The sequence below is a fragment of the Ambystoma mexicanum genome, chromosome 14, assembly GCF_040938575.1.
Source record: "Ambystoma mexicanum isolate Mex_15411 chromosome 14, UKY_AmexF1_1, whole genome shotgun sequence".
NCBI classification, from domain to species: domain Eukaryota; kingdom Metazoa; phylum Chordata; class Amphibia; order Caudata; family Ambystomatidae; genus Ambystoma; species Ambystoma mexicanum.
The window spans coordinates 43,757,557-43,780,254 of record NC_090940.1 but is presented as its reverse complement, the minus strand read 5'-3'; the positions used below and the strand labels follow the sequence as shown (position 1 = coordinate 43,780,254).

General features: G+C 49.7%; 1 protein-coding gene across 2 annotated transcripts in view; it reads left to right on the top strand.

Moving 5' to 3' along the window:
* The window catches only part of LOC138527401 (rhodopsin, GQ-coupled-like), an 83,991-nt gene that overhangs the window by 49,318 nt on the left and 11,975 nt on the right, over positions 1-22,698 (top strand). For both annotated transcript variants that reach the window (XM_069638498.1, XM_069638497.1), the window contains 2 exons: positions 8,433-8,537; positions 22,004-22,227. In XM_069638498.1, coding sequence (XP_069494599.1) covers positions 8,433-8,537; positions 22,004-22,227 — 329 coding nt within the window. The remainder of the gene's footprint in view (positions 1-8,432; positions 8,538-22,003; positions 22,228-22,698) is intronic.

Genomic DNA, 22,698 nt, shown 5'->3' with positions numbered 1-22,698 from the left:
GAAAAGATCACGCAGTATACAAACAGAGCCTACGGGGTCATTCTAGCAGGTAGAACTGGCCAACTGGCCAACATATCCATCATCAGTTATATCCATCAGGATAACGACCGAAGACTCCGGAGCTCCAGGACCCGGCCGAGTCCCAATATCTGTGTGCACAGTAGACCCGACTTGCCTACAGGGTCATTCTAGCAGGTAGAACTGGCCAACATGTCCATCAGCAGTTATATCCATCAGGATAACGACCGAAGACTCCGGAGCTCCAGGACCCGGCGGAGGCCCAATATCTGTATGCAAAGTAGACCCGACTTGCCTACAGGGTCATTCTAGCAGGTGGATCTGGCCAACATATCCATCGGCAGTTATATCCATCAGGATAACGACCGAAGACTCCGGAGCTCCAGGACCCGGTGGAGTCCCAATATCTGTGTGCAAAGTAGACCCGACTTGCCAGGAGATCCTTTCACTGCTATGGGATCACTGTGATTTCCTGTTATAGGAGTGTTGCGGTTTCACAGAAAGTGCCCTCTATATGTCGATATACAAGAAGGGTCCTCAAGGTTGCGCAGGCTCTCGCAGCCTGATAGCGTGACTCAATTCAGCGGGAAAAGACCTAGTAAATTAGTTCTTAGTTGCCTGGAGAATTGGCAACAAGCCGAAGGTCCTGTTGGGCTTGTTGTATCAGATGGGGCTATGCGTGACCACCATTTCAACCCCTCGCCTAGATCCGTTTGCGGCAAGGGCAGCAGCCATTTTACTGTTTTGTTGGCTTCTGGAAGCTTTCACAAGGTGGACTGGACCACGCTAAGGTCCATATTGGAAATCGTCAGGCTTGATGAAAAACTCAAATTATGTAAGGAAGTGTGTCAAAAAAAAGAAAAAAAATCACTGTTTTCCAATTGTGTCAATGCTACAAAACTCTTCTAAGTGTGGCAACAATAATTTAGCTTAGATTAGTAGGACATGATGCGCAGTCCATCAAAACCACCCACTGGAGTGTTATTAGAAAATTGGGTGGTGGGCCTTCAAGAATTGCCCATAAAAGGGATACTGACCATGGTTCCCAGCATTAGGCTAATCCTAGGAAAAACATGGGGTCATTACAGGGACAGACTATTCCACAGCTTCTTTGAGAAACAACGCTTTCCCTAAGTGCCGGGTGCACGAAGCACCTTTAGAAGACCCTCTCTCTTATTGGATGGTCCATGGGCGGCACCCACCATTGGAATCACAAATAAAGAAGGAACCAGGGGAGTGGACTTAATCACACAATCTAAATCTTCTCTCCAAAATGATAGCTGCTCCACATCGCTGAAAAGCAGAGAGAGCGATCATCTGAAAGTCACGCGTCACGAAGACGTCCAACTGGAGCTCCCCAACACTTATATAGTCGCAAACAAGGGTAAGGGAAGAGGTAGTGTTGCTGCTATAAAAAATATATAACCTAAACAACGGGAGCTATCTCGGCTCTAGATTCTCCCCTTTGCCCTCCAAGAGGGCAACTAACATAAAGGTAGGACTAGCACGTGAAAGTGGCTGTCAAGGCACTACACTTCAGAAGCGGTTGTGGGAGAAGGAGGATTAAGTATTACTGGTGGAATAAACACATATTATAATTGATCACAAACGACCGCTATCTTAATTTGGAAAACACAGCATTTTGTCTGTGTGAGACTGCGCATTCCTGCCCGCCAGCTATGAAGACCTACGACCAAAAATCGGGGGCCACTGCATTTTCCAATGGAAAAACAATCTTGAGAAGGGGGGACAGAGCACCCAATTCCGGCAAAACTCGGACATCCGGTCACCCTACTCCTAAGGTTCCCAAGTGAGTTCCCCTTCGCAATTCAGGGCGTGATTCCAGACTGAATCCCTATGGCAGGGATTCATGCCCCTCCTGCCAACGAGTGTAGGCAGGGTGAATGTGGACAAATACCTGTGGGAATCAAGGGGGCAAACTAATCGACTCAAGAGATGGTTTCTAAGAGGATTGTGGAGTAGGGCTGGAGAAACAACACGTAAAGCAAACCTATTCTTGAAGGACCGAAAGCCCTGGGTCCCTTCTCTACGCCAACAAACTCCCTGGGGCATCCTCACCCAGGAAGAACTCTCTCACAAGACTCACAATCACAAGGGGAATCTTCGTGGCTCCGCCCACTCCCAACCTGCAGCTCTTTTGCCACACATTCGTCTCGCTTCCAGCTTGTGGTCGATGTCTGTGGTTATTGCCGTCATCGTCAGCTTTGGGCCTAACACCTGTTGCCTCTTGCAAGGGCTTGGCCGATTCTAGTGGTTGTGGGCAAGACAACTGGACACCCCTCTTGCCCTAGAGTTATAAATATGTGATGGTAGAAAGCCCTCCTTATCCTACTGGGGTTGGTTTGTGTACATTGTATTGGTCCGTTACCATGGCTTAAGATTAGCAATGTTCTTTATTTCACCTGGCGGGCGGCACCAGGGTCCGATTAAGGAGCTCCACTGGTGTGTCCTTCTCATACTCTGTGCGCTGATAGTGCAGACCCTGCCAATCTCCGGGCCCAGGTCAGCAGCTCCTTCTCACTTCTGTGTCCTTGCGATCTGACTCTCCACCCGCCCTGCCCACACTGATCGAACCACCTACGCCTCTGAACCTCAGCTTCCTTCTATTGGCGTTTGTGGCTTGGCCAATGGTGGATCACCACTGTGTACACCAATGTACCTCCCCCTCACCTCCTTTCAACATTACCTCTTACGAGTACTAGGAGTGTCATTGCACCAGTCCTACTCTTCCATCTGCTATTTCTTCCTTATTCTCTCCTCTTCATTTTTCTTCCCTCAAACTCTCTACTTCTGGTATCGCAGACTCCTCACTCTCTCCCTTTTCCAACTCCAACCTTTCCCTGTAGATGATCTCCTGCTTTGCCTCTCTAGATCTTTTCTCTATCCAAAAACCAACTTTAAAAAATGGCGTCCCATTCCCCACCCAGTGAGTGGAGACAGTTCACCGTTTATACTGTGATTAATAGTGTGATTAGGGCAATATGGACACCCTTTGTTTGTCCAGGTCTTGATTAACCCTGATGAAGCCCACCTTCTCCCCTGTGGGTAAAGCCTCTACTCCTTATCTCAGGTGAGGAGAGTTTTCTTCTGGATTAGGTTGTTTGTGCACCGTGTTTGGGTCATGTTGGGTCAGTGATCTGCCTGGAATGTTCGTTGGAAATTGGCTGTCTCCAGTCGCCCTGAGTTGTGTATGTGAGCGTTCTCACTCGGCTATGGGATTCTCATTTACTATCTGTAGAAGGCAGCTGTGTCATAGGTCTCCATTAGCATCTTGGGAGGGTTAGTGGATCCCCAACTGACCACTACAACGGGGTGCAACATGGAGCGCATGGCTCTCCCTCACTGCTAGAGATGCCCCAGTTCATTCTGAGTCTCCTTCCAGTGCCCTCTTCACACACACAACTCAGAAAAAGAGCAGAGGATGCCCTTTTCCAGTTGAGTGGTTCAGAGAAATGTGCAGGTCACCTTATGCACAAAGATTTGGGCCGTGCGTGAGTGCATGTTATATGCTGGCCAGCACCGCTGAATACATTAGGGTCCACTCTGTATCCATAACACTAAAGCATTATAGAGCACCACCACCAACACCGCCTTAAGGGATATTGAGGATCCAAGAACCCAAACCTTTGCTGTCTCTTTTCCTTTCTTTGAGGATAGAGTCAATCGGGACCATTGGCAGGGGAGAAGTGCCTGGGGAAGGGGGAAGTGCGGTAACTCACAAGTGCAGCCAGCGGGTGGCTTATAAGTGCAGAGAGAAGGGACTGTAGGGTTGCAGGTACAGACCCTTAAGTGCTGGCGAGCCCGGAGGCAGTGCACGGGCAACTGGACATGCAGGAGTCTGGGCCCGAGTCCAGAGGGTGACCAGGTGACCAGTGCGCAGACCATTCAGGTGCATCAGCAGGGGAGAGGAAAAGAGAAAGAGGAAGCGAAAAGGAAGGTCTTGAGTTGCTTCCGGAGCCAGATGTGGTTCTGCTCAAGTTTGAGAGAGGCAGGGTGGCTCTTCTAGAGGGAGGCCTCAGCCGAGGAGATAGATCTGCCCCCAACTCTCTGCTTGGAGAAGTGTCTGACCCTCAGAGATTTGGAGGTGGATGAGTGGAGAGCTTGACAAGGTAGATGTTTTGGAAGAGAAAGTTGGTGTTAGAGCGGTCCCTGGCCCCAAAAAGCCTTGTGCCCAAGGCAGATGGTCTTGAAGTTGATCCTTGCAGCCACGGAGTGCCAGTGAAGAGATTTCAGAGCTGGAAAGATACAATCCCTGGGCTTGAGGCCAAGGACAAGTCTTGCAGTCCTGTTCTGGATAAGTTGTAAAGGTCGAAGAGTAGAAGCAGGAAGATTTAGAAAGAGACTGTTACAATTGTCCAGCCTAGAGAGGACCAGAGCTCTGGAGACAGTGAGTTTCTGGGGGAAAGTAAGGAAAGGAATAACATCTTTGAGGAGGTGCAGCTGATAGTTTGACTTCTTAGAGACATCAGAGATGTGAAGAGAGAAGGAGAGGGTGGAGTCGAAGATGACACCAAGGTTCTTAGCCTTACAGGAAGGAGCAGGAAGAGGGCCCAGAGTCGGCGACCAGAGAGAGAGAGGAAAGGAGGGAGCGGGTCTCCCAATGAGGCGGCTCTCAGTCTTACTGCCATTAAGGAAGAGATAATTAGCGGCACACCATTCCTGAATTGTGGCCAGACAGTCTTGTATGAGAGAAGAAGCAGAGGGGGCTGAGGGGAGCCTGAAAAAGAGCTGAGTGTCATCCGCATAACATTGAAAATTGGAGCGGAAAGTAGCGATGCGGTGGACCAGAGGTGCCAGGTAGTGGCTGAAGAGCCAGGGAGAGAGCTTAGAATCCTGGGGAACACCACAAGTAGAGAGAGAGAGAGAGACAGAAGAGAGGAAAGACCCCAGTTGGACCTGAGAGTGTCGGTCGGTGAGAAAGGAGGTCAACCAGGCCAGGACCTGGTCAGTAATACTAAGGTTGTCCCGGGGATGATTGAGCAGGATGGCATGGTTTGTCAGGGGGTGCGCCCGATGCCCTCCACTTCCTCTCCGCCGCCCTACACTTGCATTTAAGGGCGGTGAGGCCGGAATCGTACCAAGATTTGCACTTGGATTTGGGTTTCAAGAGCATCCTCATGACAGGGGCAAGGACATCCAGAGTGTTAGAGATAGAGAGATGAAGGTTAGAGCAGGCTGTATCAGGATGTGAGTCAGCCAAAGGTGCAGGAGGAGAAGAGAAAGTAGCAGCAAAAGCCTCAACTGAGACACGTTTCATTGGTCGGATAATCGAGAAGGCAGGTGGCAGTGCTGGAGTCGGCTTGACCTTTTGAAGAGAGAGAGAGGAGTGAAGAAAGGAGAAAGTGATCACTCCAAGAGAGATGAGTGGTGAGAGGGTTAGAGAAGGGGAGGTCTGAGGAGATCAGAACATCCAGGGTGTGCCCTGCAGAGTGAGTCGGGCCAGAGGGAAGAATAGAGAGAGAGAGAATTGCAGAGATTGTGAAAGAGTCCTAGGCCACAGGACGTGAATACTCCCAAAAACAATGCCAGTCAGTGATTCTGAGATAATGTCTTGGTTCTATGTGAATGCCGCCTTCTTCCCTTAGTTATCAAGCAAGTCAAATCAATGCACCAAAGCATTTCCATGTCAGGGGGGCTTCAGTTTGATCTTGGCAATGCCTCTACAATCTGCTCTGTTATCACTGTGAGCCCTACACACCGAAACACAGGTATTCAAGAGACCTCCCCCACCACAACCTGATCCTTGCACTTCCACTAACCTAAATTCTGAAACCCAGCTGGAATGGTCAAGCCTGTAACTCCAAGTGTGCCTCCTCAAGCGCCTTCCGAGCAACATCCCCCTCCCCGCAATGATCCCACTCGCCTTTCAGTCATCAGTACATCCCATACACAAACCCTCAAACACTTTGCTGGACATGGAGGAATTCATAAGGTTAGTTGTTCCTTCCCTTTAAAAAATGTCTCCCGCAGGAATTTTATCTAGGAGATTCTATAGTGTAGAATCTTCTTCTCTTTTTTCCAGTGGCCAATTAATTACCTTAAAATAATCTTAACGAGGTATTTAATCGGCTCCTGCTTGACACATTGCTGGAGGCAGAATAATGAAAATGTTTCCCCCTCGAAGTAAATGAGGTCATCTACATGTATTTGTGTTGCTTTATCAACATTGTTGGCCATCTGGGGGACTCAAGCCGCTTTTAAACCATGTATTTGCCACTCTAAGCTCCTATAGCGGCATCGCAGTATGGGAAGTAGCCTTTCCCTTGTGTAAGAATGAAGTTCTCGTAACATGGCGCGGTCAGCCATGTTTTGTTAGATTTATGCGGCGTGCATTTGATATAGTTGTAATAATTGACTTCACTTATTGGTTACTCTTTGATTACCTTCACCTGGTGCAGTTTCTGAATAATACTACCTTGCAGGACTCTCATTAGACGCTGTTGTTCTGCTTCTCCTTCGTGAAGCTTCAGCGTTTTCATTTTGACTCCTGTGTCTGACTTCAGTTTTAGTCAGACTATTAAATACAGTTTTTTAAAAACACCATTTCTAATTGATGTTTTTTTAACCTTATTTTTTTAACCAATACGTATAGTTGCTAGGTATGTATTGGTTACAGGTTTATTGAATATTGTTTGCAAGGAAATTGAGATTTTGCCACAGTAAACACTATGGCCCTGAAGAAGGCTTGGCCAATTGGAATAATATTGATCCAAATTGCCGAAACCTGCTTGCCAGTTTAATGAACTTTCATACAGCCACGTACAAGAATTGATTTGATGCATGACAATTTATTTTCGATGGATTTTGCATAATTATGTTACCTTACGTAGCATATATATGTGTATTCACGTGACCAAGCGCTCAGTTGAGCGTGCAACGCGTTGTCTGCAGGTCCTGCCTCTGTTTCTGCTGCTTTGCCAGCAGTGTTTCTACACACTTTTGTGTTGGTTTCATTACACCTTCTCATGGCCTTCCTCGTGTGAGCTGCGCCTTTTTTCTTTGGATTTTGCCACCTGATCCGCGGAGAGTGCGGTCTTCCCTCTCTCCTCTCTTTTCTTCTGAATATATATATATATATCCCTGCCTTTCCTGTGACCCAGATAAAGGAGTATCCTCTCACACCATGATAGCTACTGCGTGATGCATAATGTCCTCGCATGCAATGCTATAGGGTGTGGTTGTCTTTGTAAAATAACCTCCTATGTCTGCTGTGTAGAGCGTGCTGTGCCTGTCGGGGCACAAACCTATCCAAAGCAGATGTAGCATCGCTGGTAGAATATGCATGGTCCTGCTCCCCTTACCCTGTGCCAACACTGTGCAAACTCCCCTTGTTACCCCTAAACGTGCATAACACATGCATACAGTTCACCAAACTCTGCACAGCAAATGACCCATTATCAGGTCAGCAAATGAATAGCTCTCGGCTCTGACCGTGCCCTCCCGTGCGCTCTGACCGTGCCCTCCCAGGACACCTTCTGGAAATCTACTTGGCTTCTATCCTGCGCTACTCCACCTCACATCACACTGGACCCAACTAAGACCATGTGTATCCTTATGGACACCCTGAAAATCCCCCCATTTTTAACAGCCAATGCCCTGTGTTCCCTGAGCTCAAGGGTTACCCTCAGGCTCTGCAGGATACCCTCTAAGGGTCCCCTCTCAGCAAACGGCTGGTCACGAAAGAGGTGCCATTGGGGATGGTCCTGTGGAGGAGTAGTTGAGGCGGTTCGCCTCCATGTGGTAACATTGTGACACTTGTCGTTCCTGCCATGCCCATGGGGTGGACTTAAGGGTCTAGCGATGATACCGCACGGAACACAAGATATAAATACATAAGCCCAAAAACGCCAAGAAGCATTGGGCGATTACTACAGAACCTGGTGGGTTGCAGTAGCGTCTGACCCAGTCTCTCAAATGCTGCTGCCAAGAACATGTCATGGTACCAATACTTATACCACGCACGTTCACCCAAGGGCATCCTGGCGCTAGCTGTGCGCCCCAAAGCTGGCCATCATGTAGGACTTTTTCTTCCTATCCCCCCTAAGCGCTGGCTCTCCTTGAAGCATTTCTATGGGGTTTTTATTCTTGACCCTCTTTTTGCCCTAATACATGCAACCCTTGTAATGTGTAATATTAAAGTTATTGATAGATGTGGCCAGAACACTGAAAGACAGCAGATGGCCACAGAGAAGGGTGCAGGACATATGGCCCTGTAGGACCCACGCAGGACCCACACAGGAGGCTGTGTACAGGCACTGTTCTCTTTGTAAACACATATTTGGAGCCACAGTCTCAGGCTCCTCCTTGTAAATCTCAGCTTCCTTTGTCCTTTGTCGCTGTTGCTTGCTCCATCCCCCGCGTCACCTGTTCTCTTTTCTCCTCCTCTCTTGCAGCTCACAGAGTAGACAGGCGAAGCATTGCTGTGGCCCTGCTGGGCATCTGGGCGGGCGCCCTGTTCTGGGCTGGCGCGCCACTCCTGGGCTGGGGGAGCTACACAGGTAAGCAAGCTGTGCCATCAGGGCACCTTTAAAAAAGTCAGAATTTCGGGAGTTGGAATTCTGAGGGCGACATTTTGGGCCATTACCCCTTTCTCGCTCTGTCCTTTCCTTGGGTTGCTAGTGTCCTGCTGTTGGCTGGAGAGTTAAGATGTACACCTCTCTGTCCCTGGTACCTGGTTCAGGCAGCTAGGCAGGGATTTCTCCCGGATCTGCCTTGGGTAGGCACCCCATTGTTAAGCAGAGCGCCTACCTCCCTTCCTCACCCTCAGAAGGAGCGGAAATGCAAGTATGGGGATCGCCGTTCTCCTACTCTCTTCCGGCACATGGAGGCTTATGAGGGTTTGCTGGAAGGGTGATTGCACAGAAATCTCTGAAAGGCTTAGAGGTGCGGTGGTGGGGGGAGGGGAGGTGAAAACGAGACCAAAGTGGGCAAATCCCACCGAATGAGGGTGAGTAGGGATGAATAATCTGTGGTGTCAGCACAAAAAACAAAGTGGGTTCATGAAAACTAAAATAAGTGTTTTTTAAATGGCTTAGTGTTATTCCCTTTTCAAAATGCCCCTGGGAAAAGCACACTAACACCCCCCCCCCACCTCATAGCGAACATATGAGGATTATGCCTCGCCTGAAACGAGCGCGCTGGAGTCAGGTCTCCTAAGGGTATCTTGGTGTTTGCTCTTTTCTTGGTTACAACCTGGCTGTGCTTACAAGGCCAAAGTACACACATTCACTGGCCATCCTCACAGCCCCCTGGCACAGGCACGTTCAGACGGACCCCTCACCCAAGCCCCCATGCATACAGGCAAGGACGCCACTGTCTCCGGCAGGCTCATACATTCAACCCAATATAACTGAACCCCGTTTAATGCCACCAACATCAACCATTTCAGGAAAAGCCAACGACTCAGCTGAATGTTTTGGGGGTGGGGGGGACAAGGCACGTTTTAAGTGACTACTCAGAGAAACTCCAAAAGGGAAGAAGATAGATTTGAAGCAGTCTCCCTGGTGCATGTGTATGTCACTGGGTCAGAAGTAGGTACATTGTTTTATTTTTGGTCGAATATTTTTTTCTCTCGAATTTTGCTCTTTGAATTGCCCCCAAAAAATGTAGATTGTGAGTTGAGGTTAGGTAATATTGGTGGAGGTTGGGAGAATGTAGGGGCAGTGGGCAGAGCGTCTCCTCTACGTTCGGTAAAAAAAATATCTAGCAAAAAAATGTAGAGAAAACAATGACTCGCCTAAACACATTATCAATAGACAGACATACAACTTCAGGGTCTGCTGGAAACATGGCTTCTGTGTCCAAACGCATGGTTACTCATTATGTGCCACTCTAAATGTTTTGGACGCAAACTCCCATCAGCCCTAGCCAGCATAGTCAGTGGTGCAGGATCGTGGGAATTGTAGTCCATAATTGCTTTATGGCCACATAATGAGTTGGTTTGTTCTCCTCTTGTGCTAGGAAAACCATAACTAACATCAAACCTATGAGTTATGCATGCATTTGTTTTTTTGCCTTATTCACAACCACGCAGCTTCACGGGCATACCTCCCCACCCGCTTCTGAAACCCGCTGCCCACCCGCCCGCCCGACTGGGTATTAGGGTTACATAGGGCCACAATCAATGCATGCAAATAACACCACCAAGAGCGACTGCTGAGAGCACGGGAGAGGTTGCAGGCAACTCTTGATCTGGCCCCACAGAAGGTCCGGAGGGCAAGTCTTCCTGGCGCCAGGTGAGAAGCGTAAGGTCCATGCTGACCGCTCGCACTACTCACTTCACACAGCCCGAACACAGCCTCAAGCTTCATCTGAACTGCTGCCTATCTGTGTCAATGCCTCGCCTTCTTGAATGGATTTGCTCTGTGTGCCTGCATGCTCTTTGTTGAGCTCTTTACATTCCCTGTGAGTACATTCTTTAGATTATCCCTCCAGGTCCTCCTCCCGTCTCACGGCAGGTAGTTTTAGAAGTGCCCTTCTGCTGACAGGTGCTTTCGTCTATTACTGTGATGATTACATGTCACCGTCTTCATTTTACTTTCCTCCCATTGATTTTGAAACCTAGCAACGCCACCGTCAGGGATGCCCAATAGGCAGAGTTTATCACTGCAGTCTTGGTTCTCCAGATCCTCACCAGATCTCAAGCATGGAAGTCAATGGGCCTCATTACGAGTTTGGAGGTAGCCATGTTGTCATTACCGGCATGGCTACCTCCAAACTCGTGCCCGGGTCCCAAAAAAAGGGAATTACCGGGCCATTCTGACTTTTGCAGGCCCAGTAATTCCCATTTCCGGGCCCGGACCTGGTACGTCCCCATTCCCATTTTAGCTCCCATAGGGCTCAGTGGGAATGGGGAGGATGCTAACAATGGACCTGTTAATGACAGGTCCATTGTTAGCTTCCTGGTCTGCTCACGGGTGCCGATATTCACGTCTGGCCAGACCAGATGTGCATACTGTCAGCCACGAGCAAACTCGTAATGTGGCGGCCCGGTATGAACGGTGCCGGTACGTTACCGGCACCGTTCATACCGCGGCCGCCAGGGTCGGTTTGAGGCCCAATGCCTCTAAATTGCCTCCAGAGTAACCCATTCAATTAGTTATCTAACCCATTCTTGAAATAGATCTGATCCATCACATGGATCTATCATCCCTTTTCCCACCTGTACCACGCCTAGATCCGCCCTCCATGCGCTCCTTCTTTAAATGTATGGATAGCTCATTGATTTGCTACTGGAAACTTCTCCTGCAGTAAGTAAAGTCTTCAATAAGGTATCTTTTAAAAAAAATACTAGAGTTAGGGCCTCATGGCCTAAAGCCTCGCACAGCCAGGAGAGGGGTCTCTCCAGGGAGTGTCTCATGCTTCCATCTGAAAAAGAGCACCTTTGCGTTCTACCGGAATGGGTGTAATTTAAGTGGGGAACAAGGGTGTCTGTCCCCTGCCCCAACTGTTGTGGCATATCATTTTGTCCCACGCATTTGCAGCGGCCCCTTTCATTTAGATGTCATATCCCCCTCCGACATTTTCAGCAAAGTTACTCCACTGTCTCCCGTTAAGTGTGGCATGCATAACATGTTAAGAATCTGAAATGCCAGCGTCCATATATCATGTAAACCCTCCAGTGTTCTCAGAGAATCCACTCCTGCTTTTCCACAATCCTGTCCAGGTGGCATGCAATAAGGAAAACAAGGTGTGGATTCTCAAACAACACTGGTGGAGAGCAAGTTTTGAATTCAAATCTTTTATTTCAAAGTCCTCCACTAAACCCTTTTTAAACAGATATTCCATTGTTAAAAAAAAATATGAGAAACTCTCAACCAAGAAAGAAAAAGGCAACAATCTCTCAGTACCTTTCAAAGAGGACAATATCTACTTGTGAATTACAACACGTTTTATATTAAGACACATAATTAGGTGCATGTCAAAGTGTGTTAGCTTTTACTAAAGGGCCTGTGTTACTAATGTTGCCCGTGTTTTGTCTCATAATAGTCGCTACCTTTTTTGAAGAGCCAGATGCTTTCCTGCGGTCTAAGTGATAAACCCCCGGCCCCTACCTCAGATGTTGGGGTGGCGACCCCATGCCAGAGTTAAGGAACAGGTGGAAGCACCCAGCCTTCAAGAGAAGCTCAGGGGTCCTTGTCACAGTCCCAGCATGTTCAATATGCATCTGAAACCCATAGATTATAATCCTCCCGCTGTACGAATGACTACCAAGTCATGTGGATATGAAACCTCTCCTACAGTGTATGTATCCACAGAAGAGGTCTTCTCAGCTTCCTTCTATGAGAGATGCAGTACGATCAGAAGAGGCAGAAGGGTCCGAAGCCCTCTCACCTCTCTATTCGGCGCCTCAAAAGAAATTCCACCTGTTTTCTCGCTGAATGTTATTTTTAATTCATCGAATGATGAAAAATAAAGAATTCAATTCATTTTATTTTAACTGCTTGTTTGCTCAGTGACGCTGTACCGCCATATGAATGCACGTAACATAAACCTAGCAGGTATTAGAGTGAGAATTATATACAAACAGGTAATAATGAAGAACCTTAAAAGCCTGTGTCCGCCACTCAGTAACCTCACTTACAGTAAATAGTGACGGGTACACACACAATAAAAGCCTTGTGGACACATCTCCATTCACAGCATTTATTATTATTATTATTATTATTAGGGTATTTATTGTGCAGGGTCCTGGCTTCAGGAAGCAACGGATCGATCTACAATCATAGGGGGAAGAACACAGTGAGAGAAGCAGAGAAAAGGGGAGTGGGGCGCTCACAGGGGAGGGTGAGGGCTGGGCAATTGGCAGCAAGGGATCTACAAGCAACCAGGGGAAGAGATAGTGGGGAGCCGATCACCGCGTCTAAGGTAGGGTGGGGGGTCGAGGGGGTGTGGACGTAGGTTTTAGGGAATAGCCAGAGGAGGATCTTGTGCTCTTTCCTGAACTTTAGAAGTGATGGGGAGAGTCTGATGTTGACAGGGAGGAGGTTCCAGAGCCTTGGAGCGTAGACAGAGAAGGCCTGTCTTCTGGTTCTTTCCTTCCTGCACCGGCAGAGTTCAACCTCTGGTGGATTGCAGTCCTCAGGAGATGCTGACTTTCTCAGTGAGTTAGCCTGGTGACTTCGGGGTGACAGCCTTGCCGATAATGCAACAGCATTTGAGGTGATACAGGCTTGCAGAGGGAGCCAGTGCAGTTCGATATGGGTCAGGTGATGTGACCGAATTTGTGGAGTCCTTTAATGAGTATTGCTGCAGCATGCAGGACATATCTCAGGGTGTCAGGGTTGTAGCCGGACGGCTTTCCAAGAAGGCATTGCCCCCATCCACGTGTAAGACGACCAAGGCTTGGACAGTGGATCTGATGTTGTTTTCTGGGATGAAGGGCTTGATTTACTGCAGAAGAGAAAATTGGTCCCAAGCCATTTTTGTTTTCCTTGCTATGTGCTGTTTGAACGTGAGGTGTCTGTCGATGTTGACCCCAAGAGACTTGGCACAGATGGCCAGCTGGGGTCTGAAGCCTGCAAGGTTCATAGCCGACAGCCAGGTCTGGATGTCAGAGTGTTCAATGTTGTTGGTCAGCAGTAGAAATTTTGTCTTGGACGTGTTGAGCTCCAGGTAAGCACTGGACATCATTGAGCCTGTGGATGTCTTCGATGGATGATATCTTAAGGTAGATCTATGTGTCACCTGGGTACTGGTAGATGTGGATGTTTTGTTGAGCAAGGAGGGTTCCGAGCGGTTCCATGTAAAGATTGAAGATCACGGTGAACATGAATACATCCTTGCAGGACTCCACGGGTGATGGGTGGAATTGTGACCTGGAAGAATCCATTTGTCTGAACTGTTGACGATTCGCAAGGTAAGATTTGAGCCATCGGAGGACAATCTCGCTGATCCCCATTCAGCGATCTATATTGTTCGTGAGTCTCTGGAAGTCTACTGTTTGAAATGCTGCTGAGAAGTCAATGGGCCTCATTACGACCCTGGCGCTAAGTGAAAAACGATGGCGGTAAATGGTTACCGCCATCGTTTTCCGCCAGGTCCGATCATGACCCGTGACCGTTAACTACGATGCCATTAGCGGCATCGTAGTTAACGCTGGCGCTAACTGCGCCAAGGGTGCGCGCACGCGACCGCCCACACCGTACTTAGCGCCATGGCGGAAAGGTACGCAAATGCCGACCCAAGCGGACATGCACCTAACGCCATCACCCAGGCCGTTAAGTACCTTACCGCCATGGTGCAAATAACGCCATCGCGAACCAACCGTAAAGGGCCATGTTAAGTGAATGCAGCTGCCACAGGTGCACAGAAACAGCACAGGTGAAGGCAATACAGACTCAGGGAAGCACAAAAAGAGCACACCCCACCCCTTCCCACACCCAGTCACACTCCACAATGATGCCAATACGACTAGCAATGTTGGGGCTGGAGGACCTGATAGCAATGCATGTGCTTCAACAGCAACAACAACAACAACAACAGGCAGCACAGAGGAGACGCAGGAGGAGAAGGAGGGCAAGGCAGGCCCAGCAAGCCCCACCAGCACAGCCAGTGCCACCACGCAGGCAGCCCCCAATCCCACGCATCAGAGCCAATCCATTCAACCTCACTGCTGAGCAGATCCACACCCTGTACCGTTTGGACCGGGACACCATCACCGCCATCGTAGACATGACACACAACGACATCGTCAGCATGATAGAAAGTCCAACCGCCATCCCCCCCCTACTGAAGGTAGTGTCTGTACTCCAATTCCTGGCCACAGGCACCTACCAGCACACAGTGGGGCACCTGCATGGCATTTCACAACCATTATTCTCACGAACACTCATCCAAGTGCTCGATGCCCTCCTCAAGCACACAGACGACCACATCTCATTACCACGGACTGCCCAGGAGATTGCAAACACCAAAGTGGGTTTCCATGCACTAGCCGGCATACCCGGTTGCATTGGTGCCATCGACTGCACCCATGTGGAATTGGTGGTTCCACGTGCCATGGAGGTACCGTACCGCAACCGGAAACAGTTCCACTCAATCAACGTGCAAATGGTCTGTGACTCCAACAAGATCATCACACAGTGTTGTGCCCGATTCCCCAGTTCAACCCATGATTCTATGGTCCTGAGGAACTCCACAATACCACGCTACATGGAGCGACATGCAGGCCCAAGATCCTGGCTACTCGGTGAGTCCAATGTCATGGAAGTGTGCAGGTGAATGACGTACCGATGCATACTCCACCTGGCAGAAAGGGGGGGGGATGATGCATACTCCACCTGGCAGAAAGGGGGGGGGGTGATGCATACTCCACCTGGCAGAAAGGGGGGGTGATGCATACTCCACCTGGCAGAAAGGGAGGGGGATGATGCATACTCCACCTGGCAGAAAGGGGGGGGCGATGATGCATACTCCACCTGGCAGAAAGGGGGGGGATGATGCATACTCCACCTGGCAGAAAGGGGGAGGGGGATGATGCATACTCCACCTGGCAGAAAGGGGGGGGTGATGCATACTCCACCTGGCAGAAAGGGGGGGGGGATGATGCATACTCCACCTGGCTGTGAGTAACACAGAGAACAGAGACAGCGGATGGGCACTCACAATGCACACAACCCCTCTGCATACATTGGGTGATGGCATGCAAAACAGGCCATGGGAGCCATGAGCATATACTGGTTGCATTGTGTGAATCAATCAGTGCATGTAGAAGTGAGCCAAAGTAACAGTTGGATGCGAGCCATGGTGGAACATCATGTTCCTGATCAGACAACATGACTGACACATACATTCTCGCCTACATACAGGTGATGCAGGCTATCCCCTGAAGAGGTGGCTCCTTACACCAGTCCGGAACCCGCAGAACCAGCACGAGGAGGACTTCAACCGTGCACATACACGTACTCGTGTGGTCATAGAGCAGACATTCGGCCTATTGAAGGCACGGTTCCGAAGCCTCAGCAGGTCTGGTGGCGCACTCCTGTATGGCCATGAGAAGGTGGCAAAGATCGTCATGGCATGTGTCATGCTACACAATATGTGCGTCAGACGGAATGTGCCCCTGCCCCCTGACGCAGAACTGCAACCACCTGACGATGAGGTTGAGGAGGGTGCAGATGGGGCGGCACCCCATGGAGGAGGCGATGCACAGGAGGGGCGTGCAATGCGCCAAAGTATCATCGACCACTGCTTCTAGCACACACGGCTGGTGTTTATCACATGGAGACTGCACTTGGGGCACTGTGTGTCTCTGGGACATGCACACTGTGGACTGTACACCAATAAAGCACACATACGCAATGAAAATGTCCACACATTACTTTTTTTGAAAGAAAAAAGTGTATTGAAACTATGAAATGTCGTGTCACACCCCCTCCCACCTCCCCCCTGCACACCCCAACACACCCCCTCCCACCTCCCCCCTGCACACCCCAACACACCCCCTCCCACCTCCCCCCTGCACACCCCAACACACCCCCTCCCACCTCCCCCCTGCACACCCCAACACACCCCCTCCCACCTCCCCCCTGCACACCCCAACACACCCCCTCTAGGTGTCAACAGATGCCTGTGACAGTGGCCACAGGCTGTTACAAGCCCCCTCTCCCGGCCCCCGGGGCACCCCTGGCTGTGGAGCGCAGGTTACGTCCGGAACGTCGCACGGGGCTGCTCTGTGCAGAACTGGCAGTGGAGGATGTCCCTGCCTGCCCCTGTGCATGCACATCCGGTAGGGTGTGGGTGTGCCCAGTGAGCGCACGACGCAAGGCGGCAAGTTCCGCACAGATGTCCCTGGACATGGCCTGCATGGCATCCCTCAGGGTGGCAGTGCACTGTGCTACTTCGGCCCTTAGGGTCTCCGTGGCCTGTTCAATGGCAGACCTAGCCCCCACACATTCCGCGGCATGCTCATTCAGCATCGTGGCCAGTTGATGCTGCCGTTCAGTGATGTCCTCGAGGGACTGCTGGCCCTGATGGCCCATGGCCAGTGCTGGTGGAGTGATGGAGGGGCTGCTCCCCTCCTGTGGAGTGTGGACAGGGCATGGGGTGGAAGGCCACTCCTCTACCTCTGTGTGCCCCTGTGTGTGATCCTCATGGGGGCTGGCGTCTGAGAAACAGGGGGAATGTAGTAGGTCAGTGGGGCTTCTGACCTCGTGCTCCATGTCTGAGTCTGAGCATGCAGCTGTTGCAGCTGTCTCACCGATGTTGCTGCTGGCCGCTGACCCCGTGCCTTCTGTGGCAGGCAATGTCGGTGGAGGTGGTGCAGCTGCTGCTGGCCTGCTGCCTACAGGGGTGCTTGCCGGTGGGACGTCAGGTATGCTTGCAGTGGGACCTGCTTGTAGTGGGGTCTGCCTCACTGCAGCTGAGGTTGAGGGTGCAGGGACGTTATTGATGGCCTTCTTGGCTCTCTTCGGCGCAGGGGTGTCCTGGTCCTCTGGGTGTGAATCTGTGCCTGTGGTGGAGCAAAGGAGGGAGGGCGTTATTGATGGGTCTGCGGACTTTGGAATGACAATGATTGACATTATTCTGGTCAGTAGATGAGGCAGATTTCAGGCAGTGCCATGCAGGTTGTCTCCTATTAGTGTGGAATGTGGATGCAGGTATGCGGGTGCCAGCAGTGCATACAGGGTGGTGCTTGCATGTGGCTATGGGCAGTGTTGATATGTGTTGCATTTACACTCTAGGGCAACCTTGTGCTACACATGATTGGACTGCAGTGACTATGGCATGTCTTGTTTGAGGCACCTACCTTCATCGCCTGATGTCGGAGCTCCCCTTTCCATCCCTCCGACGCCTTCAATGGATTCCATGCCAATCGTGGTAGCACAGATCTCCTCCCACGGTTGGAGTTTTAGGGGGGATTCCGACCCTCCACCGGTACCCAGGGCAAGGTTGCGGTTTGCAGAGATGACGGCTCTGACCCGTATGCGGAGGTCGTCCCAGCGCTTCCTGCACTGCTGTGGGGTGCAGGGTACGGTCCCCACCGCGCTGACGCGCTCAGCCACCAGGGCCCAGATGGCCTTCTTCTTCCCTATGGCTGTCCTGGTCATTTCCGGGGAGAAAACGACACCTGCATTGTCTTGCAGGGTCTCCGTAAGCATGCAGAGTTCCTCCCGGCTGAATCTCTCCTGGCGCTGGCGGTCACATGCCTTTTTCACAGCTTTTGGCATTTTCGGGTACTTGGATGGGTGGGTGATAGGTTGGGACAGGTGTCAGGGTTGGGTCTGGTGTTGTTCGGTAGGATGGCAATGGATTGTGTTTTTAAAGATGGCCGACGGGCTGTTTCCCGTTCCGGCGCGATGACGCTATTTCCGGTTCTGCTTTTTACGGCCGCCGCAAATTGCGGTGGCCGCTACTTACGGTGGCCGCTACTTACGGTGGACGCTACTTACGGTGGCCGCTACTTACGGTGGCGGAAGTGCACCTTGCTCGCTTTACGATGCCTTACCATGGCGTAATGCTCGTGCGCGATGGGTCGTAATGTGGCGCTCTTTACGCCATCGGCCCACGGCGTAAACGCTCATTACGCCATGGCGGTAATGACGGACGATTACCGCCTGGGTCGTTATGAGGCCCAATGAGAACTAGAAGGCAAGGATGGCCATCATCGAGGATTTTAAGGGCATCGTCGATCACCTTGAAGGGAGCCGTTTCTGTGCTGCATCTGAATCTGAAGCCAGATTATTAGTACTGAAGGAGGCTATTGGCTTCGATGTGATGGAGGAGTTGCATGGCTACTGCTTTCTCAAGGTCAAGGATCTTACCTAGGAAGGGAAGATGGGTGATGGGGCGGTAGTTGCAGAGATTGTCAGAGTTCAGTGTTGGTTTCTTAAGAAGCGGGAGGATTTGCCCGGTCTTGAGGGCCGAGGGGAAGAGGTGACTTGAGCTAGTGAGCTGTTGATTGTCATGTAAGCGAAGAGTGCTGCATTCAGAATGGTAATGAGTAGGGAGGTCTTGATGTGGCCTTGAGGGATCCTAAGGGGGCAGTGAGGTCTTCCATAGTTAGTGTCTTGAAAGTTGTCCAGGTAGTGTTGGTTTTGCGAGATGGGATGTGTAGTGTGCTGTCAGTTGTGGCATTGTCTATGGGGGTCATTATAGGTTTGCAGTTCCGGGAAAAATACTAGTAAGAGTGGCGGTAATTCCGTGACTGCCACTTTTCCCAGACCGCCAAACTACAGGTTTGCCGCTGGGGTTCACTGATTTACCTCCAGCAAAGCCCCCACTGGCAAAAAACTGCTGGTATTTCCGGCACCGGTATACGGTGCTGGAAATACAGAAATCCCCTCCAGGGAGTCCTATGGGACTCCATGGAATGGGGATTTACTGCCCTTTCCGCCACCTGTAATATCCCAGAAATTCTGGGATATCAGGCTTGGAAACGGTAGGTCAGTTTCCGGGAAAAATACTAGCAACAGTGGCAGTAATTCCGTGACCGCCACTTTTCCCAGACCGGAAAACTACAGGTTTGCCGGTGGGGGTTCACTGATTTACATCCAGCAAAGCCCCCACTGGCAAAGAACTGCTGGTATTTCCTGCACTGGTATACGGTGCTGGAAATTCAAAAACCCCTCCAGCGAGTCCTATGGAACTCCATGGAATGGGGATTTACTGCCCTTTTCCGCCACATGTAATATCCCAGAAATTCCAGGCTATCAGGCTGTGGACACGGTAGGTCACTTATCGGGTATCCCGCTAGAATTACCGGCGGGATACCGGCAAACTTGTAATGAAGGCTTATGTGTTGGAGGATCAGGTTGATCTTGTTGACGAAGAAGGAGTTAAGGGTGGTGGATTTTTCAATGCCGTGTGCTAGGGGTGGGTTGGGGAGACGGTTGATGCAGTGCTTGCAGACTTTGTAGAGGGCTCTGCTTTCATTGGTGGCCTTGGCTAGGTTGTTTTGATATCAGTTGACCTTAACAGTGTAGTAGAGCGTTCCTTGAGTAGGGCGAGGTCGGATGCGTTGCAGGAATTTCACCAGTTCTATTTTTTTTCATCATCAAACAAGCTTTATTCGGATATAAAAACCATCAAAGCACTCATTACAAAATATGCATCAATCATCATCAAAATATGAACCATAGAACAATTTGAATATTAAGAATTCTTCAGAAATATTTAAAAAGAATATAAGATCAGATGGATAAAAAGCTAGATTGTTTTGTCAAGTTCATTAAGGAATCTCAATCTCTTTAGCCAGATCATATACAAATACTTTAGCAACATTCTAAATCTCAAAAGGATTTTTACATTTAAATGCAAAAATTAAGTGCATCCACAACCCTGCAGATATCATGCAATCTGCATATAAATAAACGGTACTGTGATTTTAATACAGCATATTCAGCGCATAACAACAAAAACATATTTTGTTTTCTGATGGTTTGTTGAGGTTTAGTTCTTGAGTGTACTAGGGTGCAGAAGGTTTAGGTTTGATTATGCGCTGTTTCACTGGGGCATCGGGGTTGATGCTGTTTGTGAGGGTGGTGTTGAGTTCTTGGAGAAGCGAGTTGCTGTCCTGGTTAGTCAGAGGTACATCAGCCAATGTGAGGTGGTGTTTGGTGAGCTCTTCCATGAGAGCCTCTAATGGGAGGTTATTGAAGGAGCTGAAGGCTTGTTTGCTTGGTTTCCAAAGGGTTTGCTTGAGAGGTGGGGTGTGACTAATCTCAAAGGGGCTTGCCAGATGGTCCGACCAGTCGAGCAGAGTATGAGACCTGTGATGGAGGGTGGTCAAGGATGCTGATGATGAGGGAAAACCTTTACTGTGAGTTTGGTAATTTGTGTGCTGTGTGAGGTGTGTCGAGTAGGTAGTGGAGATCTTCCTTCATTGATTTGGTTGCTGGTGTTGGGCGTAGGTGGTCTGTAGATGAGGTGAAATAGACTGTGTGCATTGGGGAGGGTGGGAAGTGTTGGGGTAGGTTTCAAAAGAGCCAATGGTGGCGACATCCAGTTGGGTGCATGGCCATGATGCCTTGTGAATGATGGTGAGACCTCTGCCGATCTTGTTTGGACGGTCTCTTGTAGAATTCTGTAGCTGTTGGGGGTGTGGACATCTAGAATGTGGGAGGAGGTGTAAGCCATCCAGGTTTCAGTAATGACGATGGCATTCAGGTCATCTGCGGTGTTGAGGTTGGCGATGTCAGTGGCATGGATGATCGCTGAGCGGAAATTGATAAGCGTCCGTTTTTGTGTAGTGGTGGATTTTGGAGTGGTGAAGGGGTGTATATTGATGTGGGTGAGGTTGCTGCGATGCATTTTACTTGATGTTGCCGGTGAGCAGTGTGGTTGGTGATGAGTGGTGATGGTAGCAATGGGCTGTTGGGAGAGAGGGGTGAAAGAAATATTCAGGGAACTTACCTGATGTTAAGAAGGGCTGGGGATCTGGTTCAGGGTCCTCCTGCGTTCAGGTCAAAACCGAAATTTCCATTTTCTCTGTCTGCCCTTCTCTTCGGATGCCTGGGTGAGAGACATCCTTGATCTAAGAGTTAAGAACAGAAAGGAAGAGGCAAGACTAAGAAGGTGGGCGTGTCTTAGGTCACGTGACCTAAATCCACTTGCTTACCAACTACAAAAGAAAAGAGGCTGCAGGGCTGCTTAAGTAGGGAAAACGGGCAACAAAACAAGAAGGCACCAACAGATTGGTAGTCATTGATAGGTGGGTGGGGCTTACATCATGTGACCTAGATCCACTTGCACTTGCTCACCAACTGCATGAGGGACGCACAAGCAGAATACATCTCAGGACCAGGTCTGACCCCATAAATCATTCAGTAGGGTTAATGTACTGCGACAAAATAAATGTTACAAAAAGGAATACCCTGTTATAGCCCTAAAGTGATAATGGGCTGGAAGCGTGAAGACGATTTTATGTCGGGAGTGGGCCCGCAAGGATCATATGCAAAGGGATATAAACCTAAAGATTTATTTTCAGATCTCACAGACAGTCCTTTTGTGTTTTTCCCACTAGACCGCAAATATGGTACGTGTGAAATTGACTGGATAATGGCCACCGTGTCTGCTACCTACAAGCTCTACGTGATCGGTGTCTTGTTGACCGGCTTCCTTATCCCAGTCTGTGTCATGGTCTTCTGCTACGTCTCCATCATTAGGACAGTCCGGTTTAGCCACAAATGCACGCGGGGTTTGGAAATCAGCCAACGACAGCAGAAGATGGAGCGTGACATTACAAGGGTAAGGAGTCCGATTTGAAGGCTAGAGGGAAGAAATGTGAGCAGGGGTACTATGGTGAGTGGCCGACACCTCGTCTGCCTTGCGCATGCAAGAGGTCGGCCATGTTTAAGCTAGTACTAAGATATTAGTTCTGAAAATGTAGGAACCTTTCAAAGAAAACTCAGAAAAGAAAATTGTGCCCACTACAGTTGACCATCAATAATTCCATGAGGGCTAATATTTCAGTTAGGACCTCTGCAGGTCATAGTGCCTATAGTAGACCATTCAAGTGTATTGTGCATTTTAGACATAATCTGCATTTAGTAAAATGCTGGTGTTCAACATAGCTCACCAAAAAGTGTAACTCCTACCAACTAAACCAAACCCTTGTGTATTTTCTACCCCTAGGTTGGGCTGATGGTCTGCTTATCTAGGGTGACGGGATAGATAGAGAAGCTTGCCCTATCACTTGTCTTCACAACTTACTGCGCA